Genomic DNA, 17,966 nt, shown 5'->3' on the forward strand with positions numbered 1-17,966 from the left:
CACACACACACACACACACACACACACACACACCCCACACGCACACGGTTAGCTTAAAAAGCAGTAGCTACCATAAAGAAATCTTTAACAAATTATCATATTACCTCTCTGTGGAAAATAGTAACATTATTTTTTGTATCTAAATCCAATTTGGGGAGTGATATTAGAATTTGGAAAGTCCAATTTTAATCCAATTTCTGTCTTTAGATAAAACCTGTATTATGTCACTTCTTAATCTAACGTTTTTTGAAGAGAAATTATCAAACCTTTCCCAAGAGGGTAACGAAAAAGAATGCAGAAATTCTACCTAAGGTAGAATTAAAAGAACACAGAGCTCTTAATAGCATAAAAGTACAGGTGACTGAATTAGGAGGAAAAGGAGAGAAAAAGTGAGAAGGGTAGAGATACTGATGCCCTCCACCCAGCAAAGTGGTGCTGGGGGCTGTCCTCATCTAACAAAATACACCTGTGAATCATGAACAAGAAACCAATTTGCAAGCACAAGCTACACAATTACAAAAGTAGACCATAAAGGATCTGAAGTGGTTGCATAATTATATTGGGAGAACTGAGGACATGGGTAGGAGGATGGTTTAAGTGAACTAAATCCTCATTTACCAGCAAAAGTCAATGTCTAAACTGGACAAAAATGCACCCTCATATCAGCTAGAGAAATGGAGGTAAACAGCAGGGGCTAAAACCAAAAACAGTTCAAAATTGATTCCACTGGGGAAAAGGTCTGGGGAAGGACGTGGTCTTACTCCTTTTCACTTATAAGGGCTTCTGTACTGACATTTTCTTTTCCACCTACGTGTAATTATTTTCACTAAAAATGTAAAGGTTTTAAAAACAGGGATGTTTCAAATACCATTCACATGATTACCGAGGGCAGGCTGTGAGCTGTGGGCCTGGCACGGAGGAGGGCCACACGAAGTTCTCCCAGGTTACCTCACAGAATCCTCATTCACCCCACAGAGAAACCGAGTCTCTCCAAGACGCAGCAGCTCTGGACTGGGTCTGCCCGGCTGGCTCCAAATCCTGTACTGTCCCCACCATCTAGGGGCCCCTGGGGAAAATCTCTGGGACTCCAAACTAAGATGAATATCCAGGCTGTATGCCCAAACTGAGCCACAACTTTTCAAGTGAGCCAGGAAGAACACGACACGGAATGCAGAACTGAAAACCAGTGGCATTGTAATTATCCCAAGAAACGAATCGTCACTACAGTGGCCTAAATAATGTAAATCCAGATACACCATTAAGACACACTCAGAATGATACATTCAAAAAGAAGCTGACTTATTCTAGAACAGTATCTTGTTGAAAATTGAAAAATCTCATCTGAAGGGAGAAGTTAAGCAACTGAAGTTCTTGGTTTTACTTTCCCTTTTGATTTAACTATCAATACTTTGGAACAGTTTGTAAATTCTGTCAGTGCACTGGGACAACGGGAAAGGAAACAAAGGCAAAATAGGTTTGATAATTTTGTAACTTTAAAGCAGCTGTAAATATAACTTGGAAACACCACAGAATTGAACAAAATGAAATAGAGAAAAATTTTGTGGACTTTATTCAAATTATCCTCATCAAGGAGTCTTTATGAACATTCCTCGGCTGGAGATCATGAATTCCTTTCTTTTTTTGTTCTGCTAATTTGATGCTTTTGTTCTTGCCAATCTGAAACTCCAATACACAGCTTGTGGACAGATTAATTTCCATAGACCGAAATAATTTCCAAAGCTATCTACATCAGAATAAAATACCTTTAGAAACCCAAGATCATCTTCGGTAGACCTAACCTGTGGCTCAACTTTGCTAACTCTACCTTGCCATCATGTTCACAACCACCTGAAAATGGGACCGTGGTGAAGATTCAAGGAGACAGTGGAGCGCAGTGCTGGCAGCCAAGAGCGGCTTCAACCGAGATCACTTCCAATCAAGCCAATAGGAAAGGAGAGGTTTATCTCCAACTTGTGGTGTGCCGAACTTTACTCTTACTTTCAGCTAAAAGCTCACAGCTGAATTCCTTCCAGCCCAGCTTGTGTAAAGGACAGCAATATTTTCATAAAATGGCAAAGGGCGAGTGGTAGGTGAAGGGTGTCTGCAGGATGGAATAAGGATCTCCTGGCTCCAGTCTGGTCTGAAGACAGACATGTCAGCTCTTCCCCAGTCACCACCACATACCAAATCTGTCATCTCACCTAACGATAAGGGCCCACTCAGAAGTTTGCTCAAACTTTGTTGACTAAAACTACCGCACTGACCATGGACTTCATTTCCTGCTTGTGGACCCCCTGCTACAACTGTGTCTTAGAGCCCAAGATTTGGGGGCTGGGGGAACCTCTGCTCAGTAAGAACCAGCAACACATGAAAGCATTTAAAATGCTTTCTGGTGTTGGTAGGTTGTCCGACTAAACCACCTCACATTTAACATTAACTTTTAATTTCTGTATTTTAAAAAGAAGAAAACTGTGGGTATAATTACAGGCATAAATCAAGTCAACATTGTTGAAAGCCTTGGTTCCCACTGGGACCTTTACTTTGTAATTAAATTACTAACTAGGAGGCTCGAGGAGTTCATGTAAAAGAACCAAATAACTAAACCCTCTAAATTCAGTGCTTCCAATAAAACCCCCCCAGGGCTTCCCTGGTGGCGCAGTGGTTGAGAGTCCGCCTGCCGATGCAGGGGACACGGGTTCGTGCCCCGGTCCGGGAGATGCAGGGGACACGGTTCGTGCTCCGGTCCGGGAAGATCCCACATGCCGCGGAGCGGCTGGGCCCGTGAGCCATGGCCGCTGAGCCTGCGCGTCCGGAGCCTGTGCTCCGCAACGGGAGAGGCCACAACAGGGAGAGACCACAACAGTGAGAGGCCCGCGTACCGCAAAAAAGAAAAAAAACAAACCAAATCGACTCTGAAGGCCTCACCGTCAGGAGTGCAGGGGATACGGTCCAGCAGCCAGGCCTCGGGAAAGCACATCCCGGACCGACCCGAGTGGGGCTAGCGGGACTCCGCAGCCCAGGAAGACACCCGCCCCGCGTCCGCCCCAGTGGCTTTGCGGTCAGTGCTCAGGAGTCACCGCACAACACCTAGAAGCAAGGCCGAGCCTAGTGCCGGGGCTCCGCTCGGATCCCACCCGCCCGGGTCCACCGTGATCAGGCCGCCCCAGGCCCGTCCCGCCGTGTGACCTTGGGCGGCCGCGTCCTGGAGCGCACGCCCGGAGCTGAGCGGGCTGCCTCGGCCGTCGCCCCGGGCTCCTGACCGGGCCCTGGGAGGGGAGGGGTCCCGGGCGGCCCGCAGCGTCGTGACCTTCACCGCGCCGCAACCCGCTCGGCTGGAACAGAGTCCGGCGCGCCCTCCTCAGCCCGTCCCACCTTGGGGTCGGGGGCACGGGACCCAGCGTCCGCCCTGCCCCACCCGCAGCGCCAACTCACCGCCCAGGTCAGCGCTAGGCGCCGGGCGCGAAGCATCCGCGACAAAACCCCGATCCCCGACATGTCTGCCTCCGCAACCGTCCCGCCAGTCCCCGCGCAGACCGCGCCTGCGCACGTCGCCGCGCTCGGGGCCGACGGTGGCGGGGCGGGACGCCGCGCCTGCGCACATCGCAGCGCTGGGGGTAGACGGGGCAACGCGGCGCCTGCGCAGAGGGACGAGCGGACGGCGGCGCTCAGGGCACAGGGGCCGAGACCTCTGTGCCGGAGGTAGGTTGGGGTCTGGGGCCGGGGGTCTTCACGGGCTCGCCTGATTTCTCCTTCGGTCCAGACGTTGTTCGAATTTTCTCGAGTTTACGGCAGTTTTGGGAGATGAACCGGTGCTCGCAGGTAACGTGGTGTTCGCCCCGCCTTCTCTCCGGGACAGAGAGGGAGTTCCCGACGTTTAGGGGTCCCGCGGGTCCGTGTCGGGTTCCGCTGCTTTATTAGGACTGCGCGTTCCGGGAGGCGGACCCTGTAGGTTACCAGGGGGTGGGGGCGCGGACCCTCCAGTTCATGAGGTCTGGAGGGCGCGAACTCCATGATATAGTTTACGGTGTCGGGGTGGGGGGCGCAGGCCTTGTAATTTATGGGATCGGGCGGGCATGAACCCTGTGGGGTGGGGCTGGGGGCGCGCGGACCCTGTCGTTTACGGCAGCGGTCCCCAGCCTTTTTGGCACCAGGAACCGCTTTCGTGGAAGATTATTTTTCCACGGGGTGGGGGGAGGGGGTGGTTCAGGCAGTAATGCGAGCGATGGGGCGGGGGGATGCGGAGCGGCAGGGGAAGCTTCGTTCACTTTCCCGCCTCTCGCCTCCTGCTGTGCGGCCCGGTTCCTAACAAGCCGCGGACCAGTATCGGTCCACGGCCCGGGGATTGGTGCTCCCTGGTTTACCGGGTTGGGGGGAAGGGAATGCTGCTCCCAGACCTCCCCTATGAGGGTTACGAGCTTCACTACTTTAGATCTCTTTTTTATTCTGTGCTCGCCACAAGCTCCTTAAGTACTGAGCCTTTTTGTGTGTATGTCATTGTTTTATTGCCAGTTAGAATTTTATATCTTTAGGTGTTGAACAAGTATTTATTGAAAAGCCTGTTAAGAGTCTTTGAAGTTGAATTAAGTTTGTTTTGACTATATTTGCTTCGTCCTATTTGTATTTCAGTTATTTGAGACACATCTTCTCCCCCACGATTTGTGAGTTGCTTTTATCTAAGGTCTTGTTTTTTTCTTTTAATCCCATAAGGCTCAGTGCTGTGCAGCGCATACCTAGATCTGAACAAAATTTTTTGAAAGAAAAAATAAGTCTCACATGAGCCATGTAGGTGATATAATTGTGACCAATGTATTTTGTTTTTTTGTGTGTGTTTAATGGTTTTATTATTTACTTCAAGGTGTATCTCCATGAATAACTTAAATGACCCCCCAAATTGGAATATCCGGCCCAGTTCCAGGGCTGATGGGGGTGATGGAAGCAGATGGAATTATGCCCTGTTGGTTCCAATGCTGGGACTGGCTGCTTTTCGTAAGTCATGGTTTTCCTAATGTGTGTTTTCTGGGCTGAAAGTGTGGCGCTCTAAGATCTTGGGCTTTGGAACCTGACAGATGTTGACTGTAAAAAAAAAATGTACAATGTGAGAGCTATGAAGACCGTAGCCCAGGATACAGTCTCTCAGATAGCTGTTAGGAACTGCTCTGAAGAGGCAGGGGAGGAGCCAGGAAATACATGTGCTCCAGCATACGTCTCGGTAAAAGATTAGTACTTGTCACAGAAACCCAGGTGTGTCAAGTTAGTGACTTTAGTGCTTACCTATGTATGGGAAGATGCAGGAATTTGGGGCCACTGAAATTCTTTCTTAGTCATGTATCTTAACGCTGTAGGGTCCCATGTATCCAAAACACAGAGTGCATTCACCGTGAATCCCTTTCCGGGTGAACTTGTAGGTCAGTGACTGTGGCTAATGACTTAATCATAAATGGCGGGCAGCAGTCTTTGTTTACAGAGATGCATGTGTACACCCTAGTTTTTTCGCATATGGTACATCCTGCGCAAATTATTTACCCTCTGAGCCTCAGTTTCTCTGACCATCATAACTGCCTCAATGCAAGTGAGGGTTAAGTAAGACAAGATATTTAGAGGCATTTTGTGTGGAGTGAGTTCAGTAACTGTTAGCTCCCTTCAAGGCTGTACTGCTCTGAGGGGGGCTCCCTTGCTTCAATTGGCCTCATAAGCACTGATGAGGAAGAATAAAACAGGCATAAAAGAAAACTGGTTTTGTATGTCTGTGTAATGTTTAGGAAATCAGTCTGGGAGGTTTCATCCATGAAACCTGCTCAGGCTGGCCAGAAATTCTCTCTACTTTGAATCGACTTTGTACCTCTGGGGAAATTACCAGTCACCAGTCAATTGTAATTATTCCAGCTCTTAGCTTATATGCCTACTACATGATGAATTTCCTGATGTTTAGGGGTTGGTTTTATGTTTTGTCACTGTCGCAGAAGAAGAAACTTTCCTCTCCCCTTTTAAGTTCTTCTGGCTGGTCTAAGAATTAAATTGATATGAGACAGATTAACAGGAGAAAATCAAACAAGTTTTTAACATGTATCCATAGGAGAGACTCAGGAAAATTGAGTAACTTACCAGAATGGCATAATCCCTCACCTTAAATACCATCCCAAGCTTAAGACAAAAGAGGATGTTGAGGTTGGGGAGAGTTAGTTACCAGAGGAGACTAGGAAAAGTGCAATAATCAAGGGTAAGGTGGTTATGCAGATTTAAGCTCTAGCCTTTTCCTATGATAAGAGTTTCCAGAAATTTGGTCAACCTCTTCCTGGTACAGCCAGGGAGACACCCTTACAAATGCAGAACTCCCTTATAAATGTAAGTGGTTCTTACAAAAGGGTAACTCCTACTTGGTTTTCAAAGTTTCTCCCATGTCTGCTGTTTCTTAGAAAATAACCAGTTGAAAGTAATCCCTATGCCAAAGAGACATGTTATTTCTTTTTTTGATAGGTAGGAAGTGGATTTATTTAGAGAGAAACACACTCCACAGACAGATTATGGGCCATCTCAGAAGGCGAGAGAGGCCCCAAAATATGGAGTGGTTAGTTTTTATGGGCTGGGTAATTTCATAGGCTAATGAGGGGGAGGGTTATTCCAATTATTTTGGGGAAGGGGTGGGGATTTCCAGGAACTGGGCCACAGCCTACGTTTTGACCTTTTATGGTTGGCCTCAGAACTGTCCTAGCACTGGTGAGTGTGTCATTTAGCATATGCTAATGTATTACAATGAGCGTATAATGAGGCTCAAGGTCTACTGAAAGTCAACTCGTCTGCACTCTTGGACCTAGTTGGTTCTAACCAGTTTTTGTCATGCCCTATGGCTGTGTCATTCTTTTAAAGGTTGTGCCCTGCCCCCTTCCCTCCTGTTTCATTCCCCCGTCGGAGATTTTACTCCCATATTTTTGTGGGAAGCAGAGGGGCGATGGTCCATCTTCTGAAGTTGCTTTGAGGCTAAGTAGGGGCATCGACCCCGCCTGTCAGGGAGTAAAAATCTCTAGGATGCCTGATCTAGGGGCCCCAGGAGCAGGACAGCTCCTTGTTTTAAGTTGGTATGGGCTGGAATCCTTGCATAGCCATTGTCTTGATGTGGAAGTGTTGTAACTGTTTCCTTAGCCTTCCCATGAATCTTCTTGATGATGAAGCGCTTTTTTGTTAACAGCATCAGAGTACAACAATATCTATAAATGACAAAAGACTTAAAAGGCGTGGTTAACCATCTGATTACATTTAATTTAACAAACGAAATAAATCCTAGTTAAATATTTTTCTTTGAGCTACCTCAGGGACCCTCTAAAGTATCCCAAAGTTAGCTGGAAATCCAAAGAACTTTAATTAAAATTTGATATTGGGAAGTTTGTCAAAAAGTTTTAAAAGACTTGGTCAAATAAGATCATAGGTCACTGAGACAATACTTATTTCTTAACCAAAGTTAAAACAGATCTTGAAGGCGAAGTAACTCATGTTATTAAAAGCAGTCATTCAAGATAACTTTGCAGGGAGAAACCAAATCCCGTCTTGCCCCAGCCCACTCCCAACAAAAGCCGTTTACCCAACTAAGTTTAATCCAATCTTAGAGAATCTTGATCATGTACAACTCTTTTTATTTATTATTTATTTATTTATTTTGTCTGCACTGGGCCCTTGTTGTGGCGCGTGGGCTCAGTAGTTGAGGCGCGCAGGCTTAGTTGCGGCATGTGGGCTTAGTTGCAGTATGTGGGATCCTAGTTCCCCGACCAGGGATCGAACCCAGGCCCCCTGCATTGGGAGCTCGGAGTCCTAACCACTGGAACACCAGGGAAGTCCCAAGATCATGTACAACTCTTTTTTCCAGTATTTTTCTTCTCACTCTTTACACCTTCTTTTACTGAAAACATACATTTTTCCTTAAAAGTTTTTTTTTTCCCACTTCAAGTTACTTTTCTTGCTGACAGATTTGCAACATATAATAAGGTCTTATTTGACCTCTAGTAAACCTAGGTACAGCAGAAGTACTATACTTAACATTGATGACTCTAAAGACATATCTGTATTAAATCAACAAGTTTAAGCCTCCTTCAATTCCAGATATTAATTTAATGTTGAATATTTCCTGGATCGTGTGAACCTGAAATTCATTCCGACCAGTTTTATATTCCTGAGTATTTATATAAGCACTTAATTTTTTAAAGTCAATTAAGTAGAGCTTCTTTACAAATTAATTTTGGTAATACTATACATCTACAACACACTTAGGTACACACATAGATACATACAAACACACAACCAAACACAGAGACCTTATAGTTCTCATTTGAAAATTTCAGCCCTGAGTCAGGTACAACAAGGTAAAACCCATCAGTTACAAGGGGTTGGATTCAAATTGGGCTTCTGGCAGATGGAGCAAATCAAGGTCACCTGCCTAGATGGCTAAACCCTTTTTTCTAGTGTTTACAGAAAAGACACTTAGGATTTCTTTTCGTCCTTGACAAGTCAAGTTCCAAATTACCTACCCCGTTTTTGAAATTTGCATTTTATTTTATTTTTTTAACCCAAATTTTAAAAAAATTTATTTATTTTTGTCTGCATGGGGTCTTCGTTGCTGCGTGCGGGCTTTCTCTAGTTGGCGGCGAGCGGGGGCTACTCTTCACTGTGGTGTGCCTGCTTCTCATCGTGGTGGCTTCTCTTGTGGAGCGTGGGCTTCAGGAGTTGCAGCACGGGTCCTCTGCATTGGCAGGTGGATTCTTAACCGCTGCACCACCTGGGAAGCCCGAAATTTGCATTTTAAAAGGATGCTGGAGATAAGCGTTCCTGGAGAAGATTAGGTAGACATTTGCATCTTAAAGGCATAGGCAAATGCCTCCTAGGATGACTTTGTTCTCTTAAGGCCAGAAGAAACAACTTTTTTTTCCCCCTAAGAACTGAGTAGCCACCTCAGTGATATCAAATGACTGACACACCCATTCACGTACGTGGCAAGGTTTTACCTTCCCTCATTTAGCTTAGGAGAGGAGAAGGCCTCCCCCCCAAACTCCTATCAGGCCCCAAATGTCAGCTGTGGTTAGTCAGACCAGTGGCCCCCCATTTTGGTTATGCTGTTTACGGGGATATTCCCATCCGGGTCTTAATTTAATAGCCACCAGTTGGCTATTTACGGCCAAGCCTAGAACCTTGATATTCCGCACTCCTACTAAGGCTTCTGTTGCAGCTCCAGATTTAATCTGTTACCTTCCGCTTCGAATCATTTGGTGACGAGGGTGGTTCCCTTGCCCCTTGAGAACCTTAGCAAGGCCTAAGGGGCCCATTTAAGGGTGGCATGTTGTGCATCCCTACATCACACCCCATGGCTCTGGGCAGGCACTTAAGAGGACGAGAAACGGGAAAGCAGCTGCGCCCTGCTGCAGGGGTGCTTTTATTTTTAAATTATATGGAACACGTCATGACTTTGTGTGTCATCCTCCAGCAGGGGCTGTGCTAGTCTTCTGTGTGTTTTTCCAGTTTTTTATAAGTATGTGTGCCGCCAAAGTGAGCAGGCAGTGGTACTTTTTATGGAGTGGCCTTATGTGCCTGGATTTCTTAGGTTAGCAGGTTTGAGCAGAGAAAGTGGAGGCTGACAAGAGTAGCATTTATCATTTGTCTGCCTTTACTTTTAGGCTGTGCTAGGGGGCTAAACACCCATATGTTCGATATAATTTCTTAATCTTGTAATAACACAGTTTTGGAGAATCCCTACAAGAAAGCAAAGTTAAAAGTTTTCTCTGATCGCATTACCTAAGCAAGATAACCAAAAAGAAGAAAATACAATATTCCTCAACCCTTCTCAGGGACAAAAAGCATCATTTCAAAAGTATAAGAAAGCAGGAACTTCAAGAATAAAAATTACTATGAACAGCTATAGAAGCCAGAGATGCGTCTGAAAAAACAAACGGAAAATGAAAGTCACCTCAGGGCCTCTCCCAGCCTCAACACTAATTAACTAATACGTCAGTCAGTGTAATATTTTTTTTTGAATTTTATTTTATTTTTTATACAGCAGGTTCTTATTAGCTATCTATTTTATACATATTAGTGTATACATGTCCATCCCAGTCTCCCAGTTCATTCCCCCACCCCTGCTGTCCCCCCTTGATCCATACGTTTGTCCTCTACATCTGTGTCTCTATTTCTGCCCTGCAAACCAGTTCATCTGTACCATTTTTCTAGATTCCACATATATGTGTTAATATATGATATTTGTTTCTCTGACTTACTTTACTGTGTTTGACAGTCTCTAGGTCCATCCATGTCTCTACAGATGACCCGGTTTCGTTCCTTTTTATGGCGAGTAATATGCCATTGTATACATGTGCCACATCTTCTTTATCATCAAGATTGCTTTGGCTTAGTCGGTGTAATTTTAAGCCTTCCACTTCACTCGCCAAGTTCATTGCCCTAGCCATAGGCAGCAGGCAGCCTTTCCGAGCGTTCAGTAGGGGTTTTCAAGATGGCAGGCTAGTGAGTTTCTAAATAGCAGCCCTTAGGGCTGCAATTGGGTCTTTCACTAAGACGCAGACACTGCAGATCATTGAATAATAGAAACTACCTACTCTTGTCAGCCTCCTTGGGAGTTGATGTTCAGTTTTCGAAGAAGGTAAAAGAGTGGCTGTACCGTTTTGCTTTCTGGCCAGCAGTGTATGAGGGATCCAGGTTCTTGGCGTCCTCAACAGCATTTGGTGTGATCACTATTGTTTTTATTTTGCTTGTTCTTGCAGGTGTATAGTGATAACCCCATTTTGGTTTTAATTTGCATTTCCATGAGGGCTAATGACGTTGGGCATCTTTTCATATACTTATCTGCCATCGGTGTATCCGCTTCCTTGAATCCTGTCTTTCAGATTCAATCTATTTCCTAATTGGATTGTTTTTTTAATGTTGAGTTTTGAGAGGTTTTTGTTTTGTTTGTTTTTTGTTTTGTTTTGTTTTGTTGTCACCACGCAGCTTGTGGGATCTTAGTTCCTTGACCAGGGATTGAACCCTCGCCCTGGCAGTGAAAACGTGGAGTCCTAAGCACTGGACCACCAAGGAATTCCCGAGTTTTGAGAGTTTACTGTGTTCTAGATTCTAGTACTTTGTTGGCTGTCTTGTTTGCAAATATCTTCTCCCAGTCTGTAGACTCTTACTGGAGTCTTTCATGGAGCAAAAGTTCTAATTTTGATGAAGTCCGTCTCATCAGTTTCTCCTTTTATGGGTCATGCTTTCATACCATGTCTGAAAACTCTTTGCCTGGCCCTTGATCCTAAAGATTCTCTCCTGTGTCTACATTTTACATGACAGTCCATGATCCATTTTGAGTTCATTTTTCTGTGAGGCGCGAGACAGGTTTTGTCTCTTCCTTTCCAGTCTGTTGGCCTCTATTTCCTTTTCTTGCCTTCTCGCACTGGCCAGGAATTCTGGGACTTCGTTGGGTAGTTCCTGATCTTGGAGGAAAAGCATTCAGTCTTTTCACCACTAAGTATATGTTAGCTGTGGCTTTCATAGAGTATCAAGACAAGGAAGGTCCCCTCTGTTCCTATTTTTCTGAGTTGCTATCATGAATGGGTGTTGTGTTTCTGTATCAGTCAATATGATCATGTAGCTTTTCTCCTTGAGGCTGCTAATTTGTTGGATTACAGCGATGGGTGTTTGAATGTTGAACCAGTCTTACATTTTTGAAGTGATCCCCACTTGGTCATGCCGTGTCATTCTTTTTATATATTTGCAGAACTGGATTTGCTAGTATTTTGTTTGCATCTTCATGTCTGTGTTCGCAGGAGCTGTACTGAGTATCTTGGTGGGGTCCTCTTCTCCACACCTGTTTCACATTATGTTTTTTATTTCAGTTCCTGCCTTTGTCAGTTTCAGAAGTTCCATTTGCTTTCTTAAATATTTTCTATTTCTCTGCTGAGACTTTCTGTATCTTTGCGTAGACTTTATATTACAATGGCTGCCTTAAACTGTCAGATGACACTAACATCTCTGTCATCTTGGTATTGGCATCAACTGATTACCTTATAAGTCACCTTGAGATCTTCCTGATTCTTGTTATGAAGAGTGATTCCCAACTGAAACCTGGGCATTTGCGGTATTATGAGGCTGTTCTTTATTCATATCTTCTTAGGCTGGCTTCTTGGACAGGGAGAGGTAGCACTGCCTCCTCACTCCCAGGTGGGAGTGGACGTCCAGGCTCCCCACTCGTCCTCCAGCCCGTTGACAGCAAGGAAGGGTCCCCTGTTACTGCTGGGCAAGAGTGGGAGGTCCAGCTCCCCTGCGATCTGCTGATGCTTCCACACGGGAGAATCCCCACATGGCTTCCTCTGCCACCATCACCGCCCCTCAGGCTTTGCCCACATGGATGGAGGTGGGTCACAGTGTCTTCTGTGCTACGTAGCAGGGGCAGAATGGTTATTGTTTCAAAGTTTTCTGTCTTGCTAGGCCCCTTTGCTAGTTGTTTGGCCAGAGAGAGCAGACTTTTGTTGGGGCTTTTAAAGGAGATCTGCATCATTGGCATTTCAGCTTTAAGTCTGGGATCTACAAGGCAAAATGAAGCCCCCAGGGACTCACCAGCATGGTGTTCCTCGGGTGCCAAGGTCCCTCAACAGTCTGCCTGCCGCTCTCCGCATTTCTGGGTCGTCTTGTGTTAGTTTTACATACGACGTCCAGGTTTTTTGTTGTTCTTAGCAGGGAGAATAGGAGAGAGTACTTCTATTCCATTTTCCCAAAAGCAGGAGCCCCAGCGCTTTTACAAGCCTTCTGACTGAGGCTCGAAAAAGTTGTGTCTGTGCAGAGTCACGAGGCGGGACTCCCCGAACGGACCAGAGCTGGGTGTCCAGACGTCCGGTCCACCAGCCTGCACTCTGGTCTCCGTACCTCCCTGGCCACCTCCTCACCCAGCTTGTCTCCACGTCCCTGTGCCACCTCTTCCAGGAGGCCTTCCTGATGAGAGGTGTTCTGTGGTCTGATGGCCGGTGTGTGCCTGGGTGTGTATCGGCCTCCCTGGCTCTGTGTGAGCAGCGTTGCACTTTGGGTTATTATAGCAGGACTGGCGCTCTGCTTCTGGCCTCCTGTCTGCCCCCTCTGCCCATGCCCCCTCATCTTCTCATCACAGCCAGGGCGCTCAGTCTGCTTCCTGAGCGGAGTCTGACTTTCCCAGCGTCTGCTCCAGCGTCTCCTTGGCATAAGCCCTGTGCCCCTGGACAGCAGCTCCTGGAAGCTCTCCTGTACCTGTTCATTCTGCCTAGAGGGACCTTTCCTGCCAACTCCTACTGGCCTTCCACACTTTGTCCACATTCACCCAAAAGTGAATTAGTCCTTCTCTCCTCTCTTCTCCACGCATACCTTTTGCCTGCCTCCAGGGCGTGTTGAGTCATACTATGGCCCCTTCTTTCCTGGTCAGCCCCAAGGAGGAGACAAAGACGGCATGTGCGTTGGAGTTGGAGTTGTCAGCTGGGATAGGATTAGGGGCTGCTTTAGTTGCGGGAGGACGAGTTTGGTCTCCTGCTTGTAGGATTGGGGCAGCAGCACCGCAAGTGAAGAGGCTCTCAGGTGCGCGGGAATGCTGTCCTCGCGAGGTGACGGCTGACGTTGTGGACTAGATGGGCTTGCCTGGGAGCTGGGGAAAGGCCACACAGCAAGCAAGGACAGCACCTCGGGTGTTGATGGGAAGGGACCAGAGAGCAGCAAGAGAACCAGAAGGGGGACGGACGCCGTAGAGAGTTAGAGAAGGCAGGAGAGAAACGCGTGCGCCGCCTTGGCTGTGTTTGGCGAGCTGGGCATAAGTGACACTTCAAGCTGCTGCTCTTGGTAACTTTGCCACTTAGGCTTGTTGGGCAGTCCTTCTGTTTTCCAGAGGACGCGGATCTGTGCTGCGTTTTGCACGTACAGGCTGGACAGGTGACCATTGTGAGAAGCGAGGACTCGGCGTAGCTGCCCCAGCGTTTATGAAGTTACTGAGCAGGAGCGCCGGTGCAGAACGCGGTGGAGGTCCTGTAGCAGTGAAAGCCGCGCGCTGACGTTTATCTTGTTACCGGGACACACCGGCCTCTTATTGGCGGGACGGGGAAGGATTGGTGACGACACCCAGACCCAGGCGCCTGCTGGCCGCAGGCTTTGTGGTCATCAGACTCCCTTTCTCTGTCCTTGGACTTCTCCGTGCAGCAGAGGCCAGAGGCCTGGTGGCTTCTCACTTTGTGGGGCAGAGCGGGGCATTACCCACCCCAGTTGCCTGCACCCTTCTGTCCCATGTTTGTTAGATTACAGTGGAGCCTCGTCTTAAGGCTGAACTTCCGACTCCTTGTTTACATGACCCCCTATCAGAACAGAAGCAAACACGTTGGGCTTCAGCTGTTTACTAGTGATGACCAGGCAAAGCTGAACACGCTTTGAACTTTACTCAGTTCTTAATAGCCTAGCCAACACTCTGAAGCACACTCACCCATACTCATTTCTAACCCTTGCCAATAGTATGCCGGGGCACCGTAGCCAGAGTAGGCACAGGGTGGTAGGCTTGGGAACAAAGGAAGGCAACGGTGGCTCTTCTCAGCCATCAGACGTTAGGAGGAGGCTGAAAGGGGTCCTGCAGCCTTGCGCTTGTCTTTGGGGAGCCCTGATCTGATTTTAAGATAAGAACTTTGCAGTTGTATAGCTTCATTCAAAATGTTGTCTTTTTTGTACACAACTCTTGGGACTTAAGATTTTATTGAAGTGCCATCCTTAGCTGCTTTATGTTTTCTGTAAATATATATTATAGAACTTGAGCTTTGACTTTTCATCGTGTGTGTTTTCCTCCTCCACTTTCTTTGTGTCAGGTTGGATTTGGTCTAGGGAGTCCCGAAAAGAGATAGAAAAAGAGAGGGAAGCATACCATCAGAGAACAGCTGCCTTCCAGCGGGACCTCGAAGCCAAGTACCGTGCCACGATCTCAGAAAGTCGGCGGGCCGTGGCACAGTTGTCCCTGGAACTTGAAAAGGAACAAAACAGAACGACTAGCTACCGAGAAGCCCTCATCTCTCAGGGGCGCAAGATGGTAGAAGAGAAGAAGCTTCTGGAACAGGAGCGGGCTCGGGCCCTGCAGGAGAAGGGGCAGCCCTTGCGGAGCGCGTACCTGAGCTACCTGGGCAAGGAGGAGGAGTGGCAGCAGAGGGCCAGGCTTCTGCTGAGAGACTTCGAGGACGCTCTCACAGAAAGACAGAGCGTCTACTGCAGTCTGCTTCTCCCTCGCCACAAGCGGCTGGAGATCGAGAAGAGCCTGCTGGGCCGAGCGTCCACCGACCCAGTTGCTGCTGACCTGGAGATGGCAGCTGGCCTGACCGACATATTCAAGCACGACACGTACTGTGGTGACATCTGGAACACCAACAAGCGCCGAAACGGGAGGCTTATGTGGCTGTATCTCAGATATTGGGAACTACTGGTCGAGCTGAAAAAGTTTAAGAGCGTAGAGAGAGCCATACTGGAAAAGTAAGACGGGGGTGAATGGCTCAGCGTCAGACCGTTGTGTGTTCTGGGTTATCCGATGCTTTCCTTCTGCCAGCGCTCCCTGTGTTGTGGCCACGCATGCACAGCCACCTCTCAGCAGTGGCCTTCCACTCCCCCCACCCTCCGAGCAGGACGGCGAGGCCTCAGGAGACTCTCCGTCCCCCTCAGCGGCTGAGGACGCAGTCTCTCAGAAGCGTGTTTTAAGCCATCAATATTTTATTCAGTGGAACAGGGTAACCTCATAGCTTTAGGGGAAAATTGTTTCTAAGAATGTGAAATATAGTATCCATCCTTACTGTAAGTCGTTTTTTTGTCTGTTTTCATCACTCCCTAAATAAATCCTTTTTTCTCCTCAAATTACTGTTCTCTCTCCTAAAACTACAGTTAGAAGTTGTCCGGTAGTGGATAGGACTGCCTAATAGATGAGAAAGGTAGGTAGTGATACCGTCAAGGTTTTGTGGTGTTTTGAAGCTCTTTCCCACCAAAGGGGAAAAAGTGTTTCTTATTTCCAGTTGATACCCTTGTGTGTGTTTATAAGCAATGACATATAATTAAAACACCTCAATTTAAAAGCAACAGTGCTGCTTTTTATGTGTGTGATACCTTACTCTTTACATTTTTAAACAGATTATCTCAATTTTTACTGCAAACTTAGACCCATTTTCCATAAAGTTAATATGACACGGCCTTTGTGCGCTTTACGCACGTCACTCACGTCATCCTGACCCTAGTGCTGTGCCCTGAGCACTGTTCTTACCCTTGGGCTCCGGGTCCCCAAGGCCACCCCACACTTGCTCAGGACTCAGCACATGGTTGTACTCACAGCTGAGACTCGTCGTATAGAAAGGATACAAGGCAAGGTTAGTAAAGGGACAGGCACATGGGCAACGCGGGGAGACCAGGTGCAGCTTCCAGTTCCCTCCCAGGGGTCACACGGCCGTGCGGACGCTCTTCAGAAACAGCGTCCGGGGTTTCTGCGGAGGGGCGGTCACACAGGCACCCTCTGCCTGGCACAGACCCAAATTCCAAACTCCCAGAGGAAAGCAGGTGTCCAAGCTGTTGGCGGGGTTTGGTCACAGTGATCCACTCTTACCAGTTGATGGTGGAGGGAACCCTCCCAAATCCAGGTCCCAGGTGCCAGCCGAGGGCCGACCTGTCAGCAGGCCTCTCAGGCCCACGGTCTCAGGCCTGTGGTGTGAGCCCTTCTCTGCAGCCCTCATTCTACAGGTGAGGGGTGGGAAGTCAACCTGCCCGAGGTCGCACAGGTGGTCCTGGAGCTAGTATGAACCCAGGCAGCTTGGCTTCAGAATTGCCCTGATCCATGTGAAACCAGGTCCTTTTCGAATGACTGAGCGGGTTTTCCGGGCTGATGCCTAAAGTGCTGTTCCCCGCCTGGCTGTCCTGCTTCCCTAGACATCAGGGCTTTGGTAGCAGACAACAGGGCTCAGTTCTGCTAGCTTACACAGCTGAGGGGGAATTTGTTTCAAGGCTACCTTGTGGAACCTCAGGGCAAGGATGGAGAGTGATGGCTGGACCTCAGAGGAGAGCCAGAAATGGCTAGAAACCAACACTGGGAACCTTGCAGTAATGACCTTCTGGCCTCAGATCTCTGCATGTCTGTTTAATCTTCTCTCCCTGCAAACCAGCTTTCTCTCCCCGGGCCCCATGGTGAGAACAGCTGCCTTGTTCTACTCCCGTGTGTGGCAAAGCCTGGGAACTACTGGGTTGTGCTGTGCCGTGGCTTGTGAGCGCAGTGGGAGCAGAGAACCAAGAAAGTGGGGCTCAAACGCCAGCCACTGGCTCGGGCAGCTCCGAAGGAGGCGGCAGGCCCTTCAGCAGATCGAGGATTTGCGCTCACCCGTGGGATTGCCAGCGGCTGGTGGGGAGAGAAGGGGATTCCTGGGATCTAGCGGGTGGCAGCTGATGAGAGAGGGAGCTGCAGGCTGACGTCTCCGGGTCTCTGGACGCGGCCACTGCACAGAGGGTCTGCTGGGCCTGCAGGTGTCTCCTAGTCTGAGTATATAATTGGAAAGAACCGTCTGGAACAAGAGTTGCTAAGGTAGGAAAGAGAAGTGGAAGTCCCTGAATCTGCATCTCCTCCTTGCCGGGATGGTCAACAGGAAGGACTGCTGAATTCCTGGAGGAAGTGCAATGATAAGTCCACCACAGGGGACGAGGGGAGGCGAAGACGGTGGTCCCAGAGTGTCCATCATGGTCCCCATCATGTCCCCATTCAATGCGACTGGCCCCTGGGAAGACCAGGTGGGTTTGTGCAGATGATAGCCCGCTCGGGCTCACCGGGAGGAGCCCAGTCGAGTTTGCCGTGTGGCATGTTCACGCCCTCCTGGCCCTTGGCACTCTGTTCTGCTCTTCACCTGCTGAGCGTGTTTCCTTTACCCAGTTTGCCTTTGCATGGGAGCCACGCCGTCTGCAGCACGAGAAGCACAGGAATGCTCCTGGGCCCTGACAGACAC

At 48.1% G+C, this 17,966-nt stretch overlaps 2 protein-coding genes and 1 non-coding gene across 5 annotated transcripts in view; 1 reads left to right on the plus strand and 2 right to left on the minus strand.

Annotated features, from left to right (window-relative positions):
- SDHA (succinate dehydrogenase complex flavoprotein subunit A) overlaps positions 1–3,555 on the minus strand; it is a 22,573-nt gene extending 19,018 nt beyond the window's left edge. The window contains exon 1 of one of the 2 annotated variants that reach the window (XM_024731953.1): positions 3,433–3,555. In XM_024731953.1, the coding sequence (XP_024587721.1) occupies positions 3,433–3,495 (63 nt within the window). In that variant the 5' untranslated portion in view covers positions 3,496–3,555. The remainder of the gene's footprint in view (positions 1–3,432) is intronic. The other variant, XM_024731954.1, reaches the window with a different exon arrangement.
- A 68-nt stretch (positions 3,556–3,623) lies between these two features.
- Positions 3,624–16,068, plus strand: CCDC127 (coiled-coil domain containing 127). 2 transcript variants are annotated; one of them, XM_024731970.1, is made up of 3 exons: positions 3,624–3,699; positions 4,856–4,986; positions 14,823–16,068. In XM_024731970.1, exons 2-3 carry the CDS (start codon positions 4,866–4,868, stop codon positions 15,476–15,478), a joined length of 777 nt encoding a protein of 258 aa, XP_024587738.1. In that variant the 5' UTR covers positions 3,624–3,699; positions 4,856–4,865; the 3' UTR covers positions 15,479–16,068. The 2 variants fall into 2 exon arrangements, with proteins under 2 accessions (XP_024587738.1, XP_024587740.1); XM_024731972.1 differs by having other exon boundaries at positions 3,655–3,819.
- On the minus strand, positions 9,422–9,525 carry LOC112390909 (U6 spliceosomal RNA). The gene has a single exon (XR_003001363.1). It is a non-coding gene; the product is annotated as a U6 spliceosomal RNA (small nuclear RNA).
- Positions 16,069–17,966: the final 1,898 nt, after the last annotated feature.

The sequence above is a fragment of the Neophocaena asiaeorientalis genome, unplaced genomic scaffold, assembly GCF_003031525.2.
Source record: "Neophocaena asiaeorientalis asiaeorientalis breed wild unplaced genomic scaffold, Neophocaena_asiaeorientalis_V1.1 scaffold104, whole genome shotgun sequence".
Taxonomy (NCBI): domain Eukaryota; kingdom Metazoa; phylum Chordata; class Mammalia; order Artiodactyla; family Phocoenidae; genus Neophocaena; species Neophocaena asiaeorientalis.